Consider the following 26,943-nt stretch of genomic DNA (forward strand, 5'->3'; position numbering starts at 1 on the left):
AGAGCTAAATTTGGCATCCACTTACACTGCCCTTCAACCTAAATAATTACACCTTTTAACCATGTTGACAATAATATGGAAATATCACTCAGAAAGAACCTTACAGACCATGGGATCACAATAACTTAAACCATCCTTCTATCAAATGTGAGATGAGGAAATGGTCTGAATTGGAGGAGAGAAGGGGTATTACTGACTTATAAGTAATAACTTATAATGCTTCTTTTTATTAAAAAGACTTCAACACACCAGAAAATGTTAACATCTGCACATACTCCAAGAAAAGAAAACATAAATAAGTTCCTCACCCTGGATTTTCTAAGAAGCCTAACAAGTGTTAACAGTACTAATGTCCTATGTTCTAGCATAAGCATGTCATGAACTGCCAGGAAATGGGTGTACCACGCAGGAGGCTAGTCCGTAAGTGAGAATGACAACCAGTAAAAACTTCCTGGCAGTGGGAATGACCAAAGAACTTTCATCAACTGGGATGCCTAGATTTCAATTTTAAGTTGTTTGCTCTGCTACAGTGAGATGCAATTCTACATTATTCTAACATCTAGGTAAAGCCTACTACACACGTAAGAACTAGAGGGAGACAGACAGAGATGGACAGACAGAGAGAATATGAATGAAAGAAAACTGAAGCAATATTTTGTCCTGCTTTGGAGCAGGAATTAGGATGTGACCTTGATGGGATTCCTAAGAATCATGTAACTTAAGTCTCTTCCTCATTCCTTTCCAGATTCTAAATAAAGGCCTGGGTCTGGAAAAATGGGCAAAAACTTAAAAATCAGAGGGCAGTCTTTCAGATTGACCTTCATATCAGCCTGTGATTTTGCGCAACACAGAAAAAGCTTCTTAGCCCAGAAATTACCAAAAAAGGGAGGGGGGACAATAAAAACAAACAAAAAAACAGATGTTTGATTATTAAGTTGATGCCGCAAATGCACGCACACAAAATGATTCAGTAATCACAACGCTACAAACCTAAGGGCCAATGAATCTAATCTCCCTACTAATACAGGACTCAATTCTTAAGTCTAAGTTGCTTCCACACAGCCAAAACACAGATTACCACCGATTCCACCATACTCCCAAATGTAGCTTTAAATAGCTCAACACTGAATTCCAAAATGTAGTATACTCTTGGAGAGTAACAATTCCAAGAGCAAAATGAGGGTTCACATATAAAACTACATGCTCCTCAGGAACTGCTAAGTCTGGTCTTAGACCATACCTTCTACTAGATTCAGCCAAGATGAATACATCTGATAAGGTCCACACAACCCATCAAGAAATGGCTAGAAAAAAGTGAAAAATGTTTCATGTTCCCATCAGTACAAAGTAAAACATAATAAGCTCTGTACTTCAGTGTTTTGATTTGATCAAAAACTAATACACAGTTGTGATGCAGTGTAAAATTAAATCAGAATGTAATAATTGATTCAGTTTTCTTTTTATTCTAAAAAAATTTAAAGGAAAAAAAAAATCATTGCTTTTCCATGAAGCAGGTACTTTGTGCTAGAAAGCACATTTATTTTCTAGGGTCCTAGAAAAAGAACAGATGTACCTACTGTGTAAACACATACAGTAAGTTACAAGTTGCCCCTTAGTACTAAAGGCATGAACCAGCATCAGTACTCAAAAGTGTTTTAAAAAGAGTGTAACTTACTTTTACTGTCCCAGGCTAACTGGGCTCGACATGTCTGGTGCTTCTTTGTCTGCACATGGCCACCCACAGCCTGTCTTCTAATTAAATCAATGCTCTAGCAGCAGAACAAGCAAACAAGTTGCCTCCCATCTGCGTACATCTCTTCAGGACACATTTCCCTTGGTCAGAAGGTGGAAATTCTTGGGAGAGGTGATTTTCTCTGCCTCTTCACAAGAAGAACATGGATACTTGGCTGGATGCAACTCCATGAAGTGTAACTGTGTATGTACACCTCAAAAAATAAAACAAAAAAAAAAAAATGCAGAGAAACATAAAGACTCTATAAACAGCTGGAATACACAGAAATACTGAAGCACCACTGGAAATAATGCTAAACAGACAGGCAAAATGGGGTCTTTGACTGAAATAATCAATGATACCAAGTTGAAAGAAAAAAAAAAAGAAAAAGAGCATTTAAAACAAAACTCAAATTTCATGCAATGAAAACAGGTTAAGTACTATAAAGGATAAAAGGTAAACTCCTTGCTTCAAATACATAAAAACAGGCCTTCCCCCATTACAGAGAATAAAAGATATATCAATTGAAGAGAAAAATGAGGCTTTCAAGAGTGTTAGGTCTAAAATTAGACTCATCAGTCATATTATGGTTAATGGGCACTTGTATATATGTGAGCTAAATGCATCAAGATCTCTTTCCAATGTGTTTCAGCCCCTTGTGGAAGGGAACAGAGGAGGAAGCAAGGAACCACTGAAATACTCAGCTACACTCTGCTTATGAAAAGATGATTTGGGAAAAACAGAAAATGTTCAGAAAAATGGAGATGCTCATTTATTTACATACTTTTCTAACCTCCCAAATAAACAGAAATGCCTATAAAACACGCCCCTCTTTCGCAACAACAACAAAACAAACACTGAAGTAGGGTAGGGGGTAGGATGTGGTTAAGTGTCTACTCACAAAGAAACTCCACAAGCAAACTTGAAAACAGGTCTGTTGAGAGAGGTGGGGTTTATCAGTCCTTCCTAAAGTTCCCTTCCATCCTAGATACACCCATATGCCAGGAGCAATCCATACCATCTCCATGACCACTAAGCATTTCAAGGACTGGTAGGCCTTGGGTGCTCTCTCTCTCCCTCCCTGTGGCACATAATTCAGCCCAAGAGAAGGGGATGTGGCCTAATCCTGCAGTTGCACAAAGGCCTGGATGGGAGCACCAACAATAGACTAGTCAACAGTGATGACATTCTGGAGCTCCCTGCTTTAAAGAAATGCATGCAGAGCTGGCTCTGGGTGTAAGAGGATGTAGAGACTGATAAACGTGTAACAATATTATATATAATAATATAAATATGTAATAATGCAAATACTTTTTTTTTCTCTCACACCCCAAACTACCGGCCATTTATAAGAAGTTACTTCCTGAAGAACTTTCCTACAGTTTATAAGCAAGCATTATATTGGATTATATAGAGACCCAAAGACAACAGACTGCTTTTGGCAGCCAGATATAAAAATGTGTGCCCGATATAATCTGTTCTTTAAATGTTAAAGCATTTGGACAATAAACTAATTTCAATCATGACCTCCCCTGACCATAGGGAGCCTTATAGGATGAATCAAATCAAGTCGACATAAGAACTGCAGGGTGCACTTAGAATAATATAAACTCAACAAAACATTTTTAACAAAGGAGCCTGTGCAAGCTGCCTTTCCCTATACGAAATTTCAAAGGTGTATCTACCACTATTTTTAATGCACAGTATTCTACCTACCAAAAGAACTAGTTTTCAAAATGAATTGACCAAAATCTCTCAAAGCCTACACCAAGATATTCAAAAATTCAGCCAGATTCACTAGTTTTCTCATGCAAGACTACAAATAACCTCTCAAAAGCGTGTCATTCACATTTCACCTATGATTCCTCATTAGACATTTTTAAACCAGGTCTTAATGTTTTTCAGGAAAACATCGATGTACAAAGGGAGCTTCAGAAGTATTTTACAAGTAGCTTGTTTTCCATCAGAATCTGTGACACATTTTCTATGTTAACAGTTGCATCATGACTCATCCAGATCTACAGCTAATTTCCTCAAAAAAGAAATTCATATCAGAAGCTATACCATGTGAAATGTGCAAAATTACGGTCTAGAGTTTATAATCCACTGTGACTACCTGAACCTAAACTATTCCAAAAGCAGCCATGAAAATAACTGTCTTCCAGATGAAAAGCCCCAGACAGGAAGATCAAGATGTTTCACAACACCTCTTCTCCACTACGAGTGAGATCGGAACTGTACTATCCAATGGATAGAAGTCACTTTCCCATAGTTGTAAGGACAATCTCAAAAAAGCTATAAATAGCTAAGTGAAACAATGGGACCAAATCAGTTTAACAATAAATTAAAATATGATCTATAAACCGGCCTTTCCATTTCCCTCCTCACATTTTGAAGATAAACAAAATCCACTTTGCTATCATATCATTTTCATTTCCATACTGCAGAGCATGCCTCAAATGGAGTGGCCACCTTCCCTCCCAAAACCCTGAGGAGAGAAGCTGGTCAGTTTAACAGGCAGGAACTTATGCACTCATCTCCCCACTTATTTAAATGACAGAAACACCCCTTTAGGGTCCAGACGTGGTAGTCTTAGGATGACACCAATTGTCTGTAGTGGTAAATGAGGATAATGAAACTACACAAGGTAATCAGTTTCCCAAAAAATCTCAAAAATGATGTGTCGAGGTGGCCTGCATAAGTGTGCATGTGTCTACATATATAAACTGTTTTTTCTTTTACCTTGTCTCTTCCTCCCCTATGGCATGAAGTTGAAATCAATATACTTTTGACTATTTGGGTAAGTGCAAATTCTCATTTTTTTTTTTTAAATACAAGGCCAGATACCCCTTCTAGCCAGTAAGGACCATTAAACCATTTCAGTCATTTCAGCCCTCAGTTGGTAAAGCGTTCAAGGAATTCTGGCTAATTTTTAAAAATAAGGGTTTTGTTTTGGTTTTTTTTACTCAAAAAAAGTACATCCCAAAGTCAAAAAAAAAAAAAAAAAGAAAGTATGATTTCAGCAATTAGGACAAGATTTAGCTTTACCGAATAGATTGGTCAAAACAACAGAAAAGTAGGTACTCTCAAATTAAACATAATACATTATAAATCAAACTCTCTGGGACTTTTAAGTAGGCTGAAAGGACTCAATATTGTTATTTATATTTTTCTAAGTACAGACAATATTAGAATCTGATTTCCTTATGTCATTCCATTGACCCAAACTATTACAATACTCCAACTGAAGTCTTGAAAACCTCAACCTTGTTTAAAGGTGGTGAATCAAAGTGACCAAAACTGCAGGGGGCAGTATAAGCATGACTTCCAACATAATTTTCAAGATTTAGAAAACTCTTCCAGCTAGCCTTAGCCTTTAAACTACTAACATATTTCAAAGATTCCACATAAAAACGAATTCTAAAGATAATTAACTGAAATTCTTCTCCAAACTGAACAATGCGGGTGGGGGAAAAGTATACTGAACTCACTCAGGTCTGTATCCATGCTCCCACTATCTGTAGAACATGGTCCAGTCAAAAATTAAAGAACAAGTTTGTTTAAAAAAGAACTTCATATCCACACTCTTAAAAAACAGAGGTCATCATTCAAAACTATAAAACTCACTTACTCATGAGTAACTTACTATTCCAGAATGTATTTTTAATCATTTTTAAGCATAAATTAGTAAACTCTTTAAAAGTATGATTGATTCATCACTGGAGAAAAATGTAATAAAATATTCAACATGATGTAAGTATGACTTGAGAAAATTAAAGTTATTCTAAGATGAAAAGTAAAGAAACACTTAATTTTACTCAATTTTGTATTCATAGTTGCCATTACAGTATTATCTCCCAGCTACTCATTAACCTTTTTTCTTTCCCTGGACCCACACTGACTCCATCCATGCACCACCGATAATCTCAGGACATCCTCGTACGCACAAAGGAGAGTAATTCGCAATTAACAATTGAATTAAGTTAGATGAAGCTTTCCTTGTGTGTTCTGAGTAAAGGTAAGATCTGGTGGTAAGTACATCAATCTTCTTTCTTGCAGGACTTTTCTCATTTCATCCACAATATATAGTTAACCTTTTCCTGACATTTGTAAAAAACGTCATTGATAGTCACCATTAATATTCACCTCATATATATCATTTCCAAAGCACTTCATAACAGTAATAATTACTAACTTCTCAGGGGTGATTTCTAAGTGCAACACAATGACCTAAGTGCTTGTTATATGTTAACTCATCTTAAAAACTCTATGAAATAGGAATTACCCCAATATTGTAAGTGAAAAAACTAAGTCAAGGAGAATCTGTGAGGTGCCCAGGGCTAAGGACTGGTAGAGATGTACCAGTCACAAACAGGAGGGGACCACATATCCCAAGTCAGATGTCTCAGGGACCAAACTACAAAAGAGCTTGTACCCATCATAGATGTTCACCTTCCTCGGCTACACTTGGACCCATCTGAAGGCATTAACAGGAGAGATTAAAATCTACAAAGCATGATCAAAAGTGTAGCTCCACAACTAAGCAGGTGAATATACAGAAAACACAGCCAGGACTTCTGGTAAACTCCTGTGCAATTGTCATAGGGAAAAGCAAGGCCTGGCATGACTGGGTAGGTGCTCTGACATGAGAGCCTAAAGAAAAGTGCCACAATCCAGTCAACTTGGGAAGACCCACTCCATCTACCTACCTCCTACCTCAAACTCATCACTGTTTTGTCTTCATATCTTGATTTCCCAAGCAGTCTTCTCAACTAGAAAACTAGTTGTTCACTATAATCCTCGAAACAGACTGACACATATCTATCTTCTTTAAGTCTGAGCAACAAAAGTCAGTCTTCTGAAGGCCTCAATATCTCCAGGACAAATTTATCCTCAAAGTTCCAGTCCCTCACTATAGAGTACAACAAGGATAGTGACCTTGAGAGCTTCCCCACTGAATTCCTCAGTGTCTTCAGTTAACTGGAGAACAACTTAACAATCACACTGGACAAGACACAATTCACACAGCATGGCTTCAGGATACAAATCTAATTAGGTTTATGAGGAAACTTCCCCTTCTACTTTGGACACTTCTAGACAGCTGTAATTTTTTGCTTCCTAAAGAGAACATGTATTACTTTTGGGGAAGGGAAGTTAACTTCAGGAATTTTCCTACTGAACATAAGAAGAAAATTTAAATATCCAAACACCAATAACTTTTGTATTCATGAATCTCACAAAAAAGGGTGGGGAAGAGGGATTTAATCAACTTTAATGTTACTCAGAGACATCCCCAGTGAAAACAAAACCTAACAATATATCACAGGTTTCTTCACAACTTTGTTAATACAGTTGGGAAACACTGGTCATATAACTGATGATTAACTAACTCAACACTTTCACGTCACTTAAGAATAATGAACGCAAACTCACAAATACTTTAAATAAAACATAGAAAAGAAATACCTCGAGTTCCACCAGAGCTGCAGTCACCGCATCTGTCGCAAGAGCACCAGCCTGTAGCTTTTCAATTGCCTATGAAACCAAGGGGAGAGATTATTCATTGTAAAACCACAACTTCCCAAACATACGCAGAAATTTTCCAAAGCCTTAAAGAAGTGTAGGAGACATTTAGAGTTAATAAAAATTGATCACTAGTTCCATTCCATACTTTAAGACATAACCTACTTAGATGTAAAACAAGCAAGGGTTTATATTCAGGATAATTCATGATATAGTTCACTTATCATTCAAATTAAGACAATGAGTAAAACCTAGCCACTAAATGCAAAGTGCAGGCGATTTAGTAAGTGAAAGGGCTTCATTCATCACACAGCAATTCAAAATAGCCATAGACATTATGTGAATTCAGTTTGGTTTAAATATCCTGGTAATTCAAAGGAGAGCACTTGTGATGAGCACCAGGTGTTGTATGTAAGTGATGAACCACTAAATTCTACACTTGAAACTAATATCGCACTGTATGCTAACTGGAATTTAAATACATATTTGGAGAAAGAAAAAATAAATATCCTCATAATTCATATTTTATATACATAATTGAATCTCAGACTAAGCTAACAACATCTTCTCCCACTGTTACTACTCCCCACAGCCCTAACTACAAAAAACAGTGACTCTCAGTCAGAGAAATATTTCCGAATCTTTGGATGGACACATACGTGTGACAAAAACATTTTTGGTACTATAGTGGTTCTCCCTTATCCACATTTTCAGTTACACCCAGTCAACAGCGGTCCAGAAGTAGATGATCCTCTTTCTGACATAATATCAGGTTAACAGTAGCCTAGCCCTATGCCTCAATGCCTATGTCATTCACTCACTTCATCCCACCATGGAGGCATGTTATCATTTCACATCATCCCAAGAAGAAGGGGTGAGTACTGTACAATAAGATATCTTCACAGAGAAGGAGACCACATTCACCTAACTTTTATATGCACACACAGTATAACTGTTCTATTTTATTATTAATTACTGTTATTAATCTCTTACTGTGCCTAATTTATAAAGTAAACTTTATCATATGTATGTATATATAGGAAAAAACATGGCACGTATAGGGTTCGGTACTATATGCAGTTTCAGACATTGAATGGGGGTCTTAGAACATACCCCCATGGATAAGAGCAGACTACTGTATAACATATTGAGATAAACAAACCATGTTCTTTTGTAATATAAACTATAGAGAGTAAAGGCCCATAAAAACATCTTACTTCTGGAGTATATAGGAAAGAGAGAGAAGGAAAACTGATTTCTAAATGAACAATTAAAGCTCCAACTTAGTCAACAGAGAAAATGCCCAAAAGCTAAGAGTTGTATTCCTCATTAAACTTTTAAGAAGTTCATTCACTGTGTAAATTGAGGAAGCTGATTATACATTCCAAATGTATTAGGATTCTAGGACTATAGTTACATAAAACTTATTTTTTCCCAGACGATGAAAAATCTCAAACTTTGAAAATTAAGATAAAAAATATGAAATAGTTTAGAGAACTTTTAGCTTTATTAAAATTTCAAAAACAATAAAATCCCTATAACAAAATATTCTTATTTATTTATGTGATTTCATTCGTAAGAAAAAGCTTGGATCTCTAATAAAGTATAATCTTTCTTTTAAATGGTATTTAAATATAAATGAAAAGAGTTGGAAGAGACCCATATTTACTGGATATATAATATCCATTAACATTATATTTGCATAAAAAGTAATGGAAGCTTTGCCAATAAGAGTATACAGTCAAGATCAAAATAAAAACAAACAATATTTTTTCTGAGTCCATTCCTGCCTCCACATTAAGTATTCAACAATTTAGCAAAACCTCAAAAACCAAAGAGAAGAAAAGCACAACTGAGAACAAGGGCAAAGCTAAACTCAGGAATGACAATGAATTTGCTATGATACAAACTACATAATGAAAAACAGAAGGAAAAAGCACAGGATAATCTCCCTAAGAAAAGCACCCATTTTAATTTTTTATTATTTATCTTCTTCTCTTCATAGAAAGACACATTGGTTGCCTTTGAACTGTTTTCTCTACTCCTTCAATGAAGCTCAGTGCCTTTGCAAAGATTAAAAGATATATGATTATGTGCCCACAATTCCAAAAATACAGACTTCGATCTGGGAAAGGAAGGGAAAGATCTAAGCATCATTTGGAGAATAAAAAACACAGAACAAAACAAAACAGAGACCCCACAAATATGAGCAAAATAATTTCATGGTCCAAACTAAAGACCATCTTAGAAGTCAAACCTTAAAATTTCAAATTTCAAGGTAAAGCTGCTTTCTGGCCAAAACTGAAGTGTTTCCACCAGACACACTGCTCATACCTTCTGACAAGCTCTTTTGCATACATGTTTATATTCCTTGGCTTTGGATTCAGAATGATAACCTGCACCTGTAGTAGAAAAAAACAACCAGTTGTTAGTTATCATTAAAATATCAGAGATTTTACTTATATAAATAGTTCATACAAATTGGTGCTCTCCTGGTGACCAAAGCTATTGTCTTACATGTATGATGTTTTCAAAATCTAATAGCTTCCTTCTCCACTATAAGCCTTTTTAATGCCATGTCTTACCTCCTTTTTCTAAGGTTATTTTCCTGCCAGAGGCACTAGAAATAGTTCATGTTCCCAAACAGGCTCCACCATGATCATTTCCTTTCGAAAACCTCTTCCAAAGTCAGGAGTTTTTTTGGTCTGGAGTTGATAACCCAGGAGGTGCAGGGACAGAGTCCCTTCATGTTCCTTTCTGTTGACCTTTAGAAAGCCCCTGACATTTGACAAATTACTGTTCAAAATCCTGAATTTCTTAAGAGTAACTTCAGAGAACTAGGTAGTTTCTAAATAACATTTGAGGTTGAAGGATGTTACATCCCACCTCTCCACAACCACCAAATACCACCACTCCCATGCACACTTTTTACGTCCTCTCGGTGTTGGAATAGAGTTCACAGTGTATCTGAAACCTCAGAGCCAGCATAGTGTAGTCCGCCTATTAGAAATCTCCGTCTCTTCTGTAACTTCCTCAAGAGAACCACTCTGAAATTGTTTCCCTAAGAGGATTAATACTTGCTTAGTTAGGGATTTGAGATTAATCTAAATAAGAAAGAAAGCAAGACAGGGGCCCTTAAAGTCTCTTGATGATTAGGCTTTTAAACAAAGTTCTTTAACAGAGCTCTGAATCACCCCCTCACCCACCCACCAAGGTCCCATAGCTGTCCAACAGAAAGAAGGTTAAGAACTGCATTTCTTAGCCTCAGGGCTCCTCAAGTGGGTCTACAGACTCTGACACAAACTTACGTCACCTTTCCTCAGACCAGAGAAAGAACTGGCTCATGAACCTATCAATCAGGGACCCAGGAGAGTAGAAAAGATGCCAAACCAACAGGAATCCATAATCACCCAAATTCTAATCCTATTTCTCAGGAGAACTCTGAAACTTCATAGAGCCTGCACCAATATTTAACAGGCCTCTCTTCATGGTTCTCTAACACGTCTGTCATCTTAGATCTGGGGGCCCCAATCTTTCAGCAGTATTTCCCAAATCATGGGACACTACTGCTAAATATATAACTTTAGTGTATGGATGACAGTTTTAATAGGATTTAACATATAAATCCTTCTGTTTTGAATAAGGGAAAAGTCTCAGCATGGCCACAGTACATCTATCAGTTAACACTTGGTAATTTCTCTATTTAACAAAAGAAAGGTAGCCTCAGGACCTAAGCCACTGACATGCAACAGGATTCAGCTAAAATTTAATCACACTGTTTTGGTTGCACTGTGTTTAAAGTTATTTTCTCCTCATGCAAGTGATATTGACATTTCATTTAAATAAATATAAGTTTCATCTTTCAAGTTTTAAGGTAAAAAGTGTTCAGCTTTTTAATATTAGGTAAACAGTATATACAGATCAAGGAAAAATCAAGAATCTAAGATTCAAATAACTAACATTTGGGCAAGTCTCCTTTAGTAAAAAAAAAAAAAAAAAAAAAAAAAAAGCTTTAAAATCTCTAAATGGATGAGGAACTGAAATTTTGTCCCTTAAATGTGCAAGATATATATTTCTGCATAATCAGTCTATCAGACCTTCTAAAAACTTAGGAAAGGGTCACTTTAATCCACATAATTTCCTTCCATAACCCAGATTTCCTCCCATTACTGCTGGCCCGCAGCACCAACTTCATCTAAGAGCCATTCCCATCTAGTGACTGTGTGAAAGAAGAGGGATACCACCATGATAGTCACAGAGAGCAGTGCTTTCCAACTAATCAAAAGCTCTACGTCGTTGCACGTTACAAATGTCAAACCTTTCTCGTGCATTTGTCGCATACTCATTCTGCATGAAATAACTCACTGGGTACCATGAAAGACGCACCAACATGGTGTAGTAGAAGGCAGGCGTCTGGCTCTAAGTCTACCTCTGAGTTATTTCTACAATTTACCTCATTTCTTTGTAAATCTTTTGAAAGAAAAGCAAATTGAACCTGGGTTTTTCGATTCTCCTGGATTAGATTCTGTAAGACTTCCCAAGTTATCTAGTCCAGTTAGAGCCAAAGTTTAATGACCAGGCACGACACCAGTTTGACAAGAAGAAACTATTCTACCCCTTACCCCGTTAATCTTGATTCCACCCTACCTGACTATCTGAGGAAAGTTAAAAGGAGATGCAGCCATTCTTTCTCCCTTCACAGAACTCATGAATTTTAGATAAATGCAAGCAAATAAAAATGACTTAAAAAAAAAAAAAAAAAAAAGCCTGCTGGGCAGACCTGAGCAGAGCTGCACTACTCTGAAACCCAAACTCTTCAATGATCGGGGACCCAGAGGTTGAACTTCACTATGTCTGTCCTCCAGGTCGTCTGTATTGTCAAAAGCACTACACTGGGACTAAGGACCCACTTAAGGGTGTCTCAACCTGACCCTAGCACAAACTAGCCATGGGGCTGAAGCTACTTAATCTCTCTTCCTCACTTATAACATTAAGAAGGCAAACTAGTTCTATGACTGTGTAATTAATACTATAAAATGGACATAGTTGGGGTGCCTGGGTGGCTCAGTCAGTTAAGCATCCAACTCTTGATTTCAGCTGTGGTCATGACCTCAGGGTCATGGGATGGAGCCCTGCATTGCGCTCCCAGCTCAGCATGGAGTCTGCTTGAGATTCTCTCTCTCCCTCTCACTCCTCTTCTGCTCTTCCCCCACTCAAGCACTCTCTCTCTCAAAATAAATAAATACATACATACATACATAAAATAGCCATAGTCAAATATGGGATCAATAAAATTTCTCAGTAGCATCATTTTAAAAACACAAACCAGAGCTTAAGAAATTAACTTTGTCTGATTTTAACACTACCTAATTATATCTATTATACGGGGTAAAAGTAAATAATGGGGTAGAGAAGTGAAAAAGACATAGGAAGAGCTGTTATTATAAGATCTTCCAAGTAGGAAGTAGGAGAGACCTATATTGAAGTCAGTCTCTTTGGTTCCAACTCCTCTCTGGCAGTTTGCCTCCTCCACATGTGAAATTCAATTCTCATTGTACTTCAAGGCAAGAAAAAAAAATCAACATTATTTTCATCTTCCAACTCGCCCACATAGAGCTTACCTGCATGTACCAACACAAAGCCCCCTCGCTTCTCCTTATGGGACTGCTTTGTTTCCAACTCTTTGACTGTTATTTTAACAGCCGAAACCTGAGATGATCTGGAAGGCAGCCCTTCTCCAGAACTCATCCCCTTCTCCATGGTCATTCTCCGAGATTACCATCTTCTATTGGGAAAAGTGCATACTTTCAACCAAAAGTAATTGCAGGAGAGGAATTACCCTAAAGAAAAACAGGCAAAGATGGTATACACTTCTTTCACTAACACACACATAACTTACACAAATTTGTGCAAAGATAACTTTCCAAAAACCTAATTTTAAAGTTATTTAACTGGGTAATACAAAGACTATGAAAAGGTCAGAATTTACTCAAACAATGAATCATGGAACACTACATCAAAAACTAATGATGTACTATATGGTCAGTAACATAGCTTTAAAAAAAAAAAAAGGTTAGAATTTAAATCTCTGTCCACAGACAGCACTTGCTTAAGACCACATAAAGAACTGTTCTAAAAAGACTTCATACTGAGTCCAAAGATATTTTATCTTTTATTGTATTTACATTGAAGAAAACCTCAACATAACTTAAATATCACTTTCTACTTCCTTCAATCCAAATGCTAATAATCTCTGGGATATTCTAGAATCACAGGGGATGCTGATAACATCACCAAGCCTTGATATAAAGCCTAGATTGCGGCTTACTTTTCCCCCCCAGCTTTACTGTGATACAACATATAACACTGTAAAAGTTTAAGGTGTACAAAACAATTTGACACACACACATACTGTGAAATGATTACCAAAATAAGACACCTAGATTCACAGTCAGGTAAAATCTATACCTTATTCTAAACTGAGAAGTAGGGAGGGGTGTAAGTCTTTCTCTGCCACTATAAAACATAAATAGTAATATAAAAAGTGACTTAGCTACCTAATCCAAAAAAGTGGTGTTACTCAAAGTGTGGTCTGCAGACCAGGGTTTGTCACCAGTCTGCAAGAGACTTATTTTATTAATATATTAATTGGTTTATATATACAACAATGCATACATTTTTTATAATTTTTTTCTATTTCCTTTTTTGTTTATAATTACATTTTGAAGCAATTTTATCTATTAAATATAATAAAATCGAGCTTTTATTTTTATCTTTTTTTATTCTTTTTTGAATTTGAATTCAATTAATTAACATATAATGTATTATTTGTTTCAGGGGTACAGGTCTGTGATTCATCAATCTTATATAATACCCAGAGCTCATTACAACACATACCCTTCCCAGTGTCCAACACCCCTTTACCCCCTCCCCCAACTCCCTTCCCTTCAGCAACCCTCAGTTTGTTTCCTAAGATTAAGAGTCTCTTACAGTTTTCTCCCTCTCTAGTTTTATCTTGTTTCATTTTTTCCTCTCTTCCCCTATGATCCTCTGCCTTGTTTCTTAAATCCCATATAGCAGTGAGATCATATGATAATTGTCTTTCTCTGATTGACTTATTTCACTTAGCAAAATACCCCCTAGTTCCATCCACGTCCTTGCAAACAGGCTGATTTCAAATTTTTGACGGCTGCATAATATTCCATTATTTCTCTCTTTCATTCACAGTTCCATATTTCAGTTTTGTTTGGGGCTTGGTTTTGCTGGTTTTACTTTTGGTTCTTTTGCATTTTGTAAAAGAAATAGTCAAAATGGATTGAAAATTTTTTAAATTTTTAAAGTTGGTCCTTTACACCAGAGATGGTCTGAGAAGCATTGCAATATGGAATTTTAACTTCTTTTAATTCTTGATTTTAAAAAGTCCTTTTAATTTTTATTATATAACATTTCATTTAAAGGACAAATAATTTTTAAATCAATACATATATGCTGTTGTATTAAAATGTTAACATATATTCATAAATGCTATTTCTTGAGCAATCTACCATCCCTCAGAGATCACCTGAAATATATTTATTTAGAAAATCATGTCATCTCCATAAACTCCTCCAAAAATGTTGGCCCCCAAAGTTCTGCAGGACTGGGAAAGAAACTTAAATAGACAGGCAATCCAATGTGCAACTCTGGCCTCCAGCTCCCAATGGTTACTGGAATGTTTTGGTTTCAATTAGAAATGAAGCAACTTCTACTCCAACATTAATTTTTGTTTGTTTAACTCTAAACCCATAAAGGTCTGACCTAATAAACAAAGAGTTCCAACAAATGATTAAAAACTAGACAACAAATGGGCAAATGGGCAAATCCTAGTTAACAGAAAAACTGTGTAACAGTTCAAACAGATCAAAAGATGATAAACCTCACTCAAAAGATATAAAACGACACCCAAACGCCATTTTTAAGTTGGATTGAGCAACATCAAAATGATACCACATTTTGAGGCTACTGAGAAACAGGAGTTCTCATACAAAGCTACTAGCAGCATAAGATGACAAAAGGCAACAAGGGCAATCTGGCAAAATCAATCAAAATCATAAGTGCACACTGAAGGATTATTTGTAATAGTAAAGATATGAATCAACAATATGTCTTGATGTAAGTGGTTAAAATAAAAGCAGCCACTGGAAAAAATGAGGATATTCTTGATATACAAATAGAGATTGACTTATCTTACAGATATTTTTTGGTAAGTAAAAAAGGCACAGTACAGAAATACATGCAATGCCATTTTTTGAGGGAGAGAAAAAAATAGTACAGCTAAGTATATATGCAAAGTACAATCTGGAAGAATATGCCCCCAAAAAACAGTATAATAGTGGTCACCCAAAGAAGATTTCAATGACTGATGGACAAAAGTGGAATGGAAATTTACTGTTTCAATATTGAAAAATCTGAACATATTACTTTCCAAAAAAAACTTTTATTCATTTATTTATTTATGGAAACATGAAGTAACTAGCTAAATCCAAGTTCCAAAATAGAGCAAGCCTATGAGATCTCACTCAAAAACTTCAGTAAGAGGGAAAATACCATATGCTGAAAGTTCTCAACACTCATCCCACCTCGGGAAGGAATGGACAAAAACATGGCCAACCAACAATACTGGTCCAAAAAGTTTTTGTTTGTTTTGCTTTGTTTTTCTGTTTTTGCTTTTGTTTTTCTGGATCTTGAACTTCTGAGGCCACACAAACTACAGGTAATCCAAAAAAAAAAAAAAATCACGGTATTTGATCTCTGCAGTTCAGACTAAGGAGTAAAAAATAAATCATTACTGTAGGTTAACATCAAATATCCCTGGGATTATTTTTTATCACATTTGTACTCATTTCATTATTACAAATCATTATTTGAAATTGATGAAGCATACTTAACATCAACATACTGATTCACAAGAAAAATGTCTAACATTTCAGCTAAGCTTTGAGGTAACATTCAACACACAAGGTTTCCAATGAAAGGAAATGTATAAGAATGTTACAGTTTTTACACAACAGAAAACAACTGTATAGCTCATTTTTTTACAACGCCTTTATTTCTGAATAATATGCTTTGAAAATGGACATTTTGCAATTTCCACTAGTGATGATATTAAAATTCATTTTATTGTTTGTAAAACACTAGCAACTTGTCCATCCTCTGCAATAGTTGCATCAAAAATTAAACATAAGAGTTAGCATATGATCCAGTAATTTCACTCATAGTTATATACCCCTGAGAACTGAAAACATGTCCACAGAAAAAATTGTACATAGATGTTTATGCAGAATTATTCATAATAGTCAAAAAGTGCTAACAACTCAAATGTCCATGAACTGATAATGGTTAAACAAAATGTGGTACATTCATACAACAGAACATTAACTAGCCATGAAAAAAAAAATAATTAAGTACTGATACATACTATGGCATGAATGAATCCTGAAAACAGTGAAAGAAGTCAGACATAAAAGGCCACATAGTGTATGTTTCCATTTATGTGAAATGACCAGAGTAGCCAAATCTAAAGAGACAGAATGTAGATTAATTGTTGCCTTGGGCTGGTAAGCTAAAGGGGAATTGGAGAGTGACTGCTAACGGGGGCAGGCTTTCTTTTGGTGGCAATAAAAATGTTATAAAATTGATTGTGGTGATGGTTGCACAATTCTGAATATACTAAATACCAGAGTTGCATACTTTAAGTGAATAAATTATATGATAAGTGAATTATACCTTAATAAAGCTGTTTGGGAAAAACAAATTTCCTGCTTCCCATCAACTGTATCTTTTCCTATAAGTGTATCTTTTCCAAGTTACCAAACCTAATGACCTTTTCTTACTCTGCTGCTTGCAACCTTTGTTCTCTAGATTCCCCCCGCTCTTCTTGGAAGGCATGCCAACCCACCATCGCAGCTCTTCATGACCCCTCTGGCCCTTCCCAACTTTGTCCTCTTACATGACTCCCTGTCCACAAGCCTATTCTCAAGTGTCTCCTTCAGCAATTTCATCCACTGCCAACCCTTCAAAACAATCCTCTCTCAGTAAATCAGATTATTTGTAACTCTATCTTCTGTCTCTTGAGCTCTAGCCACAAGTCTCCTGGATAGCTTAGCTCAACCTGGATCCTCTTCACTCTTAACCTACCCAAAACAATCTCATTTTTCCACAGAAATCTAGGTCTTTACACATAACTTCTTATTTTTAATAACACTAATCCTTTTCTAATTCACCTTGAAGTCCTCTTGGACTGCACCCACTTTCCAAATCTTGTAAATTTCTCCCTCAAGCATTTAACTTCCTTTTCCCTACTGCCTTGACCCTTGTGCAGCTCACATACCTCTTAGCATAAATGTTACAAACATCATTTTAACTTTTCTCCCCAAATCCAGACTATGGTAAAACAACCAACTACAAAAGGCTGCCAAAATAAATCTCATAAAGGACAACTCCAATCAAAATGAACAGCGTGCCAAAAGACGTGAGCAGATAATACACACAAGAGAAAATATAGACTGGATATCCAATATTAAGGAAACAATATTCACAGAAATATAAACAAAAATGGAATCTTCCGAACTAGCACTGCACCGCCATCGTAAACTGATGTAAGTAACCATTTTGAAAAGAAATTTGTCAGGAAGTATCAAAAGCCTTAAAATGTATAATTGTGTATATACTATCTTTCCAGAGATACTCTATGTATGAACTAGTCTATACAAACACAAGTAACAATAGTACAATGCATACCTCTAAGGAGAACTGGGAGAAAGAGGCACGAAATGAAAAGGAAACTTGATTTTCTCCTAATAGCCTTTTGCATTTGATTTTTTTTTAACCAGGTACTATCTACTAAACACAGATTTAAGTTAGCCATCTCTGAGACCAAGATGAATGCAAATTAACCTGATTATCGAGTTCAGAAAAGAAAGTCAGAATAAAACATCGTATCTGCTTCACGGACTTTCAAGGCACTGATTCAAGGTCTAAACCCTGACCCCAGTTCTCTGACTTTTATTTTCCTACTGCATGTGAAGACACTTTTTTTTCTTTATACCATTTAGGAAACTATGACACGTCCTGTTTGCCCATGGTGTTAAAGTTTTTCACTCTAGATTTAAGTCTTTTAGAAGCAGTCAAGAAAGAATAATAAATAGAGAATCCATCCATCTTACAGCAAAAGGCTTTTATAGAAATCCAGCCCTTAAGCTATAGCAACTGATGAATAAAGGAGCATTCTGTTGCTCTTAACATCTTGACATTAAAGTTTAATGCCTTATTCAATGAGCTCCAAAACACACTCATTTCATCTCTGACCCAGTAATTTCACTTCTGAGAACACTTTCTACCAAAATAACTTCAAAAACAGAAAAGGCTTTATGTTTATTATGCTGTGTTTAACACAGGATAATTTAGAAAAACAAAAATCTGGAAGTGACCTAAATGTCCAACATACAGAAATGGTTAAAAAAAATGATAACCTATATTATTTATGGTCAATTGGTTTTCAACAAGGGTGCCAAGACCATGAAGTAGGGGAAGGATAGGGACGCCAGGGTGGCTCAGTCCATTAAGCTTCCAACTCTTTATTTTGGCTCAGGTCATGATCTCAGAGTTGTGAGATCGAGCCTCACATCGGCTCCGTGCTGGATGTGGAACCTGTTTATGATTCTCTCTCTCCCTTTCCCTCTGCCCCCACTAAAAAAAAATAATAAATAGGGAAAGGAGAGTCTTTTCAAAAAATGGTACTGGAAAAACCAGGTAGGCATATACAAAGAATGAACTTGGATTCCTACCTATTCCTACCTACCTATTCCTTGATCCACATAGATCAAGAGCTAAAACTGTAAACTCTTAGGAAAAGACATAATAGTAAATCTTCATGATCTTGGATTTGGCAATGGTTTTAGATATGACACCAAAAGTACAACCAACCAAAGAAAATATAGATAAATTAGAATTCACCAAAAGTTAAAGTGTTTGTACTTCAAAGGACACTATTCAAAAAAGTAAAAAGAAACCCCACAAAATGAGAAAAAAATGGAAAAAACATTGCAAACCATGTATATAAGGGACTTGTATCCAGACTTTACAAAGAACTCATACAACATCAAAGTTTTTAAAAATTCAATATAAAAATGAGCAAAGGAATTGAATTGACATTTCTCCAAAGATACACAAAGGGCTGATAAGTACAGGAAAAGATGCTCAATATTACCATCCATCAGGGAAATGGAAATCAAAACTACCATGAGGTACCAACAGCATAGCTGTAACTCAAAAGACAAATAATAAGTGTTAACAAGGATATGGAGAAATCAGAATTCTCATATCCTGCTGGTGCAGGACACTTTGAAAACATCTCGCAGTTCCTCAAAAAGCTAAACAGAGTTACTATTTGACCTAGCAATCTCCTAGATATATATCTAAGAGAAATGTAAACATATATCCACACAAAAACCTGTACATGGATGTTTGCAGCAGAATTATTCATAATAGTCAAAAAGAGGAAACAAGTCAAATGTCCATTAACTGATGGATAAACAAAATGTGGCATATTCCTATAATGGAATATTATTTAGCCATAAAAAGGAATGAAGTACTGACACAAAATACAACATGGATGTACCTTGAAAACATTATGCTAAGTAAAAGAAGGCAGACACAAAAGGCCACATATTCTATAATTCCATTTACCAGAAATGTTAATAGGAAAATCTATAGACACAGAAGTAAAGTAGTGGCTGCTAGGCACTGGGGGAACAAGGGGAGGGGAGAATCTAATTAGTGGTTGCCAGGGACTGGGGAATCAAATGGGAAGTGACTGTAATGGGTACAGTTTCTTTTGGAGATGATGAAAATGTTCTGGAATTAGTGGTGATAGGTGCACAATTTTATGAATATAGTAAAAACTACTGAAATTTACAATTTAAAAGGGTGGGTTTATGGTATGTGAACTACATCCTAATAAAAGATTGATCTATGCAATTGATGCAATGCACAAAAATTATACTTATTGGTTATAATCATATTTTACATACGCTATGATCATAAATAGCTTAAAAATGCTATAAAAATTAGAAAAAAAGGGATCAAAATGTTGGATTGGTGAAACTATAGGTGATCTCTTTTTAATTATTCCTGCACTTTCCAGATATTCATTAATAAGCACGCACTGCTTTTTACAAATGGGGGGGGGCTTTATTTTTTTTTTTAAAAAAAGTAAATTATTAAACTCCCGAGTGTATAAAAATTCCTTAGCTTAGATCTCGGTCACATGGTACCGAAAATACCTTTCATTTCCCTTCCCCTACACAGGCGAGTCAAGTTACTCCCTCCTTCCGGAAACACGATGCCCTCTATTTCCAAGGCACCTCCAGCTCCTGTTTTCCACCCTCCTCTCCAGCTGCTCCTTCTCCATCTTCTCGGTTCTTTCCTCCTCCTCTTCCTGAGCAGTAAATGCTAATGTCCTGAGAGACTCTAACCAGGCCGCTATAACACCGCGGGGCTGTTTTGGCCCCAGCCGGCCACGCAGGACTAGGGCGCACACCCTCGGGTCTCTGCAAGCCTCCGACTCGAGAACCCCGCAGCCCACGACTGCAAAGTGAATGAAGGACAGCGAGGACTGCCCGCACACAGACAGTCCCTTCCCCGGAGAGGGAATGAGACTGCCAAGCTGGAGCCAAGGCTGAGAAGGGGACCGGCACGGGCGCCACGCGCGACCGAGGGGTCGAGGGACGTCCCGGATCCGCTCCTTCAGCACCGCCCCAGGCAGTGGGCATCCTGCGCGCCGCCCCCTCCCGGCCCCGAAGAGGATGTCCCAGCGAGCGTACAGGCCTGGACAGAGGCAGCGCCGCAGCGGCGGCAGCGGCGCGGACAGCGTGAGAAAGAGGGACACTCACCCGCGTCAGCCCCGAGCCCTCACAGCACCGGAAGTAGTCACCCGCCCGTTGCCAGGGTGAGGAAGCGGGGCTGACGTCAAGCTTTCCCATTGGGCATGCGCGTAGCCACGTGGCCGGAAGTATACGCCCACGCGGTGCTCTGACTCTGCCCACTGCTTCCGAACATTTCACCTGGCGGCTGAAGTTCCACGCGGACCTCACCTGGAGCCTTAGTCTGAGCTGCGCAGGCGCTGTTGCCAGTTTCTTCCACCCAGACTCTTTTTTTTTTTTTTTTTTTTTAATGATTTTTTATTATATTATGTTAGTCACCGTACAGTACATCCCCGGTTTCCGATGTAAAGTTCGATGATTCATTAGTTCTGTATAACACCCAGTGCACCATGCAATACGTGCCCTCCTTACTACCCATCACCGGTCTATCCCATCCCCCACCCCCCTCCCCTCTGAAGTCCTCAGTTTGTTTCTCATAGTCCATAGTCTCTCATGTTTCATTCCCCCTTCTGATTACCCCCCCTTTCTTTATCCCTTTCTTCCCCTACTGATCATCCTAGTTCTTATGTTCCATAGATGAGAGAAATCATATGATAGTTGTCTTTCTCTGCTTGACTTATTTCACTTAGCATTATCTCCTCCAGTGCTGTCCATGTTGTAGCAAATGTTGAGAACTCGTTCTTTCTGATAGCTGAGTAATATTCCATCGTATATATGGACCACAACTTCTTAATCCAGTCATCTGTTGAAGGGCATCTCGGTTCCTTCCACGATTTAGCTATTGTGGACATTGCTGCTATGAACATTGGGGCGCATATGGCCCTTCTCTTCACTACGTCTGTATCTTTGGGGTAAATACCCAGTAGTGCAATGGCTGGATCATAGGGTAGCTCAATTTTTAACTTTTTAAGGGACCTCCACACTGTTTTCCAGAGTGGCTGTACCAACTTGCATTCCCACCAACAATGTAGGAGGGATCCCCTTTCTCCACATCCTCTCCAACAATTGTTGTTTCTTGCCTTGTCTATTTTTGCCATTCTAACTGGCGTAATCCACCCAGACTCTTAATGAACCGGCTTCCTATGACTGTACCGACCCAGGTGGTCGGCAGACCAGCGATGTGATACGAAATGAAGTTAAAGTAGCCATGATTTACGGAGATGTCACTTCAGAGCTTAATTTTTTTCAGCCCCGCTATACAGTAGGGAAAACTAGAGTTCTGCCGGGATTCCATGTAGGAGGTGCGGGCCAGCCCTACCCTAGGGAGAATCAAAGTGTGTGTGACCTTTCTTTTACCATCTAGCTTCTAAGATCAAGACCAATAACAATGTAATCCCTTTAATGTTTCCTTGTAACTATTAACATGAGTCCTTTAAATCTGTTTTAGAAAACAGAGATTGAAAGAAGTGAAGTAGTAGCTCTAAGGGTGGTCCCCAGATCAGAAGCTTAACGTGACCTGGGCCCTTACTAGAGGTACAATTTATGAAGAGATGTTCCACCTCACTGGGGGGAAGAAAAAAAGATTATTTTAATTGCAGATAAAAATATACAGCAGTCCTCTTCTATCTGATATAAAATTTTAAGACTGATACTGTATCGTGTTAGTGAGGATTGAGAAAACAATCACTCTTGTTCATTGCTGGTGGAATAAAGACTTGCACAAATTTCAGGGGGACAATTTGATGTTCATCTACTGCAATTTTAAATGGGCTGACCCTTTAACCCAGAAGACCCACTTTTAGGAGTCTATCTACAATATTTCCATGTGTGCACCAAGATATAGATAGATAGATAGCTATATTGAGAGGTAGATAGATATTCATGCAGAAAAATATTTATCAAATAATGTCTACAAGCTTGGCACTGCTCAAGGAGGTTTATTGAAGCATAGCTTATGTAGGAGAAAAGAAAAAATTGGAAACTTGAATTTCTATCAATATGGACTAGTTAATGAAGTTATAAAAATGCAAACTATATGATGATGCAACCATTTTTAAGTACTCAGATGAAAAGCTGCCAAAGACATGATTTCAAAAATCCAAAATAATATTTTACATCCCATTTATGTATGCATGTCTGTGTATTTACTTATTTTTATGTATATTTACATATACATCCATAGACAGTGTATGTGGAAAATGGTTAAAAGGTTATGTATCAGAATACAAATGAAGCTACTAGTAGAAATAAGATTGGATTGAGTTAGGGGTGAAATCATTTTTATTTTATTTATATCAATAACTACAGAATGCTTAAAAATGCTGGATAAAATACAGCAAGTATCCTTGTGCTCAGCTAAAAGGAAATCCCCAGAGACCAAAAAACAATGGAGAATCCAGAGTAGGATGCCATTGCTGAAGGCTCATCTCTACTGAGAACACTTACAGATAGCAGGAGCCTAAGGTTTGGGTTTTTAAGTGCATAAGGTAACCAACAGAAACACATAAAAAACCTCTAGTAAGAACAGAAACAGGAGAGAGGCTTTGATCTCATAGGCTTCTAGTTTTGAAGTCATCAGATAAAGAATATAAAGTACGGTGATGGGTAGTAAGGAGGGCACATATTGCATGGTGCGCTGGGTGTTATACGCAACTAATGAATCATCGAGCCTTACATCGGAAACCGGGGATGTACTGTATGGTGACTAACATAATATAATAAAAAATCATTAAAAAAAAAAAAGAATATAAAGTAAATGTTTCTCAAATGTTTTTAAAAATGAGGAGTAGAAAAAAATAAGTGAGGGAGTAGAAAACCAAGCAAAGATTTAGAAAATACCAAAAAATTATCTGATAGAGTTGGGAAAAAAATAAATAGAAGATCTAGAAATACAAAATTGTCCATTAAAAAAAAAAACCCACAGTAGATGGGTTAAACATTACTTAGACACAACTTGAGAAAAAAATTAAGTAAACTGGAAAGTAGATATAAAGAAATTACCCAGAATGAAAATCAGAGAGACAAAGAAATGGGAAGTATGAATGAGAATGTAATAGATGTGGAAGATAGAATGGTAGGGATAGGATGTCTAATAAACATAACATTAGAATTCCAAGAACATAAAAAGTGAAATAAACGAGGAAGAGGCAGTATTTTAAGAGATAATAGATGTGAATTATCCAGAATTGATGAAAAACAGAAACTCTGAGATTCAGGAAGCTCATAATCTCCAGCTGGATAAATAAAAGAAATCCAACCTAGACACATTATACTGAAATTTCAGAAGATCAAAGACAAAAATTTCTTAAAAGCAACTAGAGACAAAACACCTACAAAGAAATGATTAGACTGAAAAGAAATGTCACAGTTTAACAATTGAAAATAGAAGATGAAAGTAGTATTTTTGAATTACTGAAAAAATATTTCCAAAGTACTGAAGAAATGTCAACCTAGAATTGTTTACCCAGCTAAACAAGCATTAAGGAACAAGAATGTAATGAGGATATTTTCAGATAAACCCAAACTGAGAAAATTTACCATGAACCAAAATATTTATAAAGGATACAACGCAGGAGGAAGAAGATAATTCCAGAAGAACTATGCAAGAAGAAATGGATGTTGACTTTAGGGTTCCCAAGTTCTGAGCCTAAGATTCTCATGACAGGTTCACAGAGTTGTTTTTCTTTCCACAGACTTAGTCTCTAATCCTCTGATATCTATGCTATTTACTTTTTGTGGTAAAGGATTTGCCATATCACCAGTAACCACAGGATATTCTGTATTTGTAATAAGTCATCTCACTGTTTTTGGTATATAACAATGCAGATCATTTTTCTGAAATAACTGCAACACAACATTGTTCATCTCACATGCTCCTTTGAATGATGAGACTTTGATACTCCTTCCATCTAGAGGTGTGTCTATCTATGTTCCCTTCCCTTGAATCTGAGCCAACATGTGACTATAGCAGTAACCATGCCAGGTGACTTCGGACGGAGGTCACAAAAGCAGTGCAGCTTCTTTCTGATTCTGTCTTGCAATGCTTGCTTTTTGATCCCAGCCACCATGCTCTGGGGAAGCTCAAGCGGCCACATGGGAAAACCATATATAGATGTTGTGACCAACAACTCCAGATAAGGTCCCAGTTGCAGCCAGCACCAACTGCCAGACATGTAATTGAATGGGCCTTCAGAAGATTCCAGTCCTCAGCTATGGATTAACTTCCAGGCTTTGAGTCTTCCCAGCTTAGCAATCATGAGCAGAAACAAGCCATCTCTACTTGCCCTTTGCAAATCTTGATCATAATAATACAATAAAATGGCCTTTGTTTTACATCACTAGGTTTACTCCACTAGTAGTACTTGATCAGAGGCTCCAACAACAGAGCCACAGTTCACCAGCTCTTATACTGAGGGTATTATGTCATGGCCCTGACCCTGGAAGCCCAAGGAAAGCTAGCAGTGGCTGGGAGGATAAGCTCATGGTTCTGGACAACTCCACTGCCTCCAGTTCACCCACCTTATCCTCACTAACTAGTCATCTCTCCTCTCTCTCTTTTGCGCTCTCCCACCATAGGTAGCCTAGAGTTTTTTTGTCTTTATTTTTCTACCAGTGACTTCTAGGGGTGGAAGGGAAGGCTTATTACATAGTAATAGTAAGAGTAAGCATTTATTACATGACAGTACTAACTGGAACAGATTTCGTTACCTGGAAGTAGATAAATACCATAACAAAACATAACAAAATAACATAATAAGAGTAAAACATGTGGCACTGACTTTGAGACTATGTGAAGCAGCAAGGGTGGGAGGGGATCCTAAAGGAGAAAGTCAGAAATCGAAAAGGCCTTGAGGAGGCTGCACCAAGGGCACAAAGGAAACTGAGGACAATGATGTTGAAAGCCAGAGAACAGGGTCCCTTGTCACACAGGACCAAAAATTTCAGCCCAGGCTTTGGGGAGCAGATGCAAACCATCCTCAGGGTACCCTGCCTGAATTCCTGACCCACAGAATCTATAAGCATAATAGGAGCTGTTCTTTTATGTCACTGAATGTGGAGTAGTTTTTTTACACAGCAATATTAAATGGAAAAGGCAGAAATAGAAGAAAAGATGTTTGGATTTTTTAAATGCATAGATAAATCACTGTGTTGTACATCTGAAATTAATGTAACATTGTGTGCCAACTATACTCAAATAAAAATTATAAATAAGTAAAATTATTAATTAATTAATTAAATTAAAAATGCATAGATAGGCTCCCTTCCATTTCTTGGACAACACTGTTACCTGCTGTGTTTCCAGAATTTATTTTTTTTTTTTAAGATTTTATTTATTTATTCGACAGGATAGAGACAGCCAGTGAGAGAGGGAACACAAGCAGGGGGAGTGGGAGAGGAAGAAGCAGGCTCATAGCGGAGGAGCCTGATGTGGGACTCGATCCCATAACGCCGGGATCACGCCCTGAGCCGAAGGCAGATGCTTAACCGCTGTGCCACCCAGGCGCCCCTGTTTCCAGAATTTAGCTACAAGTGCCAATCACTCCCAATCCTGCTCTGCACACCTCTATCTTGGGCACCCAACCGAGACACCACTCTTGCTATCGCATAGCAGTTTAAGTGGAAGTAGCAAAATTCTGTCTAACCTGCCTTCAGAGCCAATTTTTCAAATTTCTAGCCTATGTCAGTGCAATTGCTCTCAGGTCTTTTGAAATATTAAGGATGACAGTTACCTAGCTAATCGAGTCACTCATACTGTTAAGTATTTTTAAAAAGGCCTCTACTAGTTAATCTCCTTCAAGAAAAATCTCCATCTCCTTGTTTCCCCTT

The 26,943-nt window shown here is 37.2% G+C and overlaps 1 protein-coding gene across 5 annotated transcripts in view; it reads right to left on the reverse strand.

Annotated features, from left to right (window-relative positions):
* TASP1 (taspase 1) overlaps positions 1-21,233 on the reverse strand; it is a 253,010-nt gene extending 231,777 nt beyond the window's left edge. The window contains exons 1-4 of one of the 5 annotated variants that reach the window (XR_003317189.4): positions 21,187-21,227; positions 12,877-13,095; positions 9,590-9,657; positions 7,199-7,267 (exon numbers count right to left, since the gene is read on the reverse strand). Coding sequence is in view for 3 of the 5 variants with exons in the window: in XM_026503016.3 (XP_026358801.1) it covers positions 7,199-7,267; positions 9,590-9,657; positions 12,877-13,021 (282 nt within the window). In the remaining 2 variants the exon portion in view is untranslated. Of the gene's footprint in view, positions 1-1,675; positions 1,947-7,198; positions 7,268-9,589; positions 9,658-12,876; positions 13,096-20,577 lie in introns of those variants that run through there. The other 4 variants (XM_026503016.3, XM_044385679.2, XM_057312668.1 and 1 more) reach the window with 4 other exon arrangements.
* Positions 21,234-26,943: the final 5,710 nt, after the last annotated feature.

This window comes from Ursus arctos, unplaced genomic scaffold (genome assembly GCF_023065955.2).
Source record: "Ursus arctos isolate Adak ecotype North America unplaced genomic scaffold, UrsArc2.0 scaffold_16, whole genome shotgun sequence".
Taxonomy (NCBI): Eukaryota; Metazoa; Chordata; class Mammalia; order Carnivora; family Ursidae; genus Ursus; species Ursus arctos.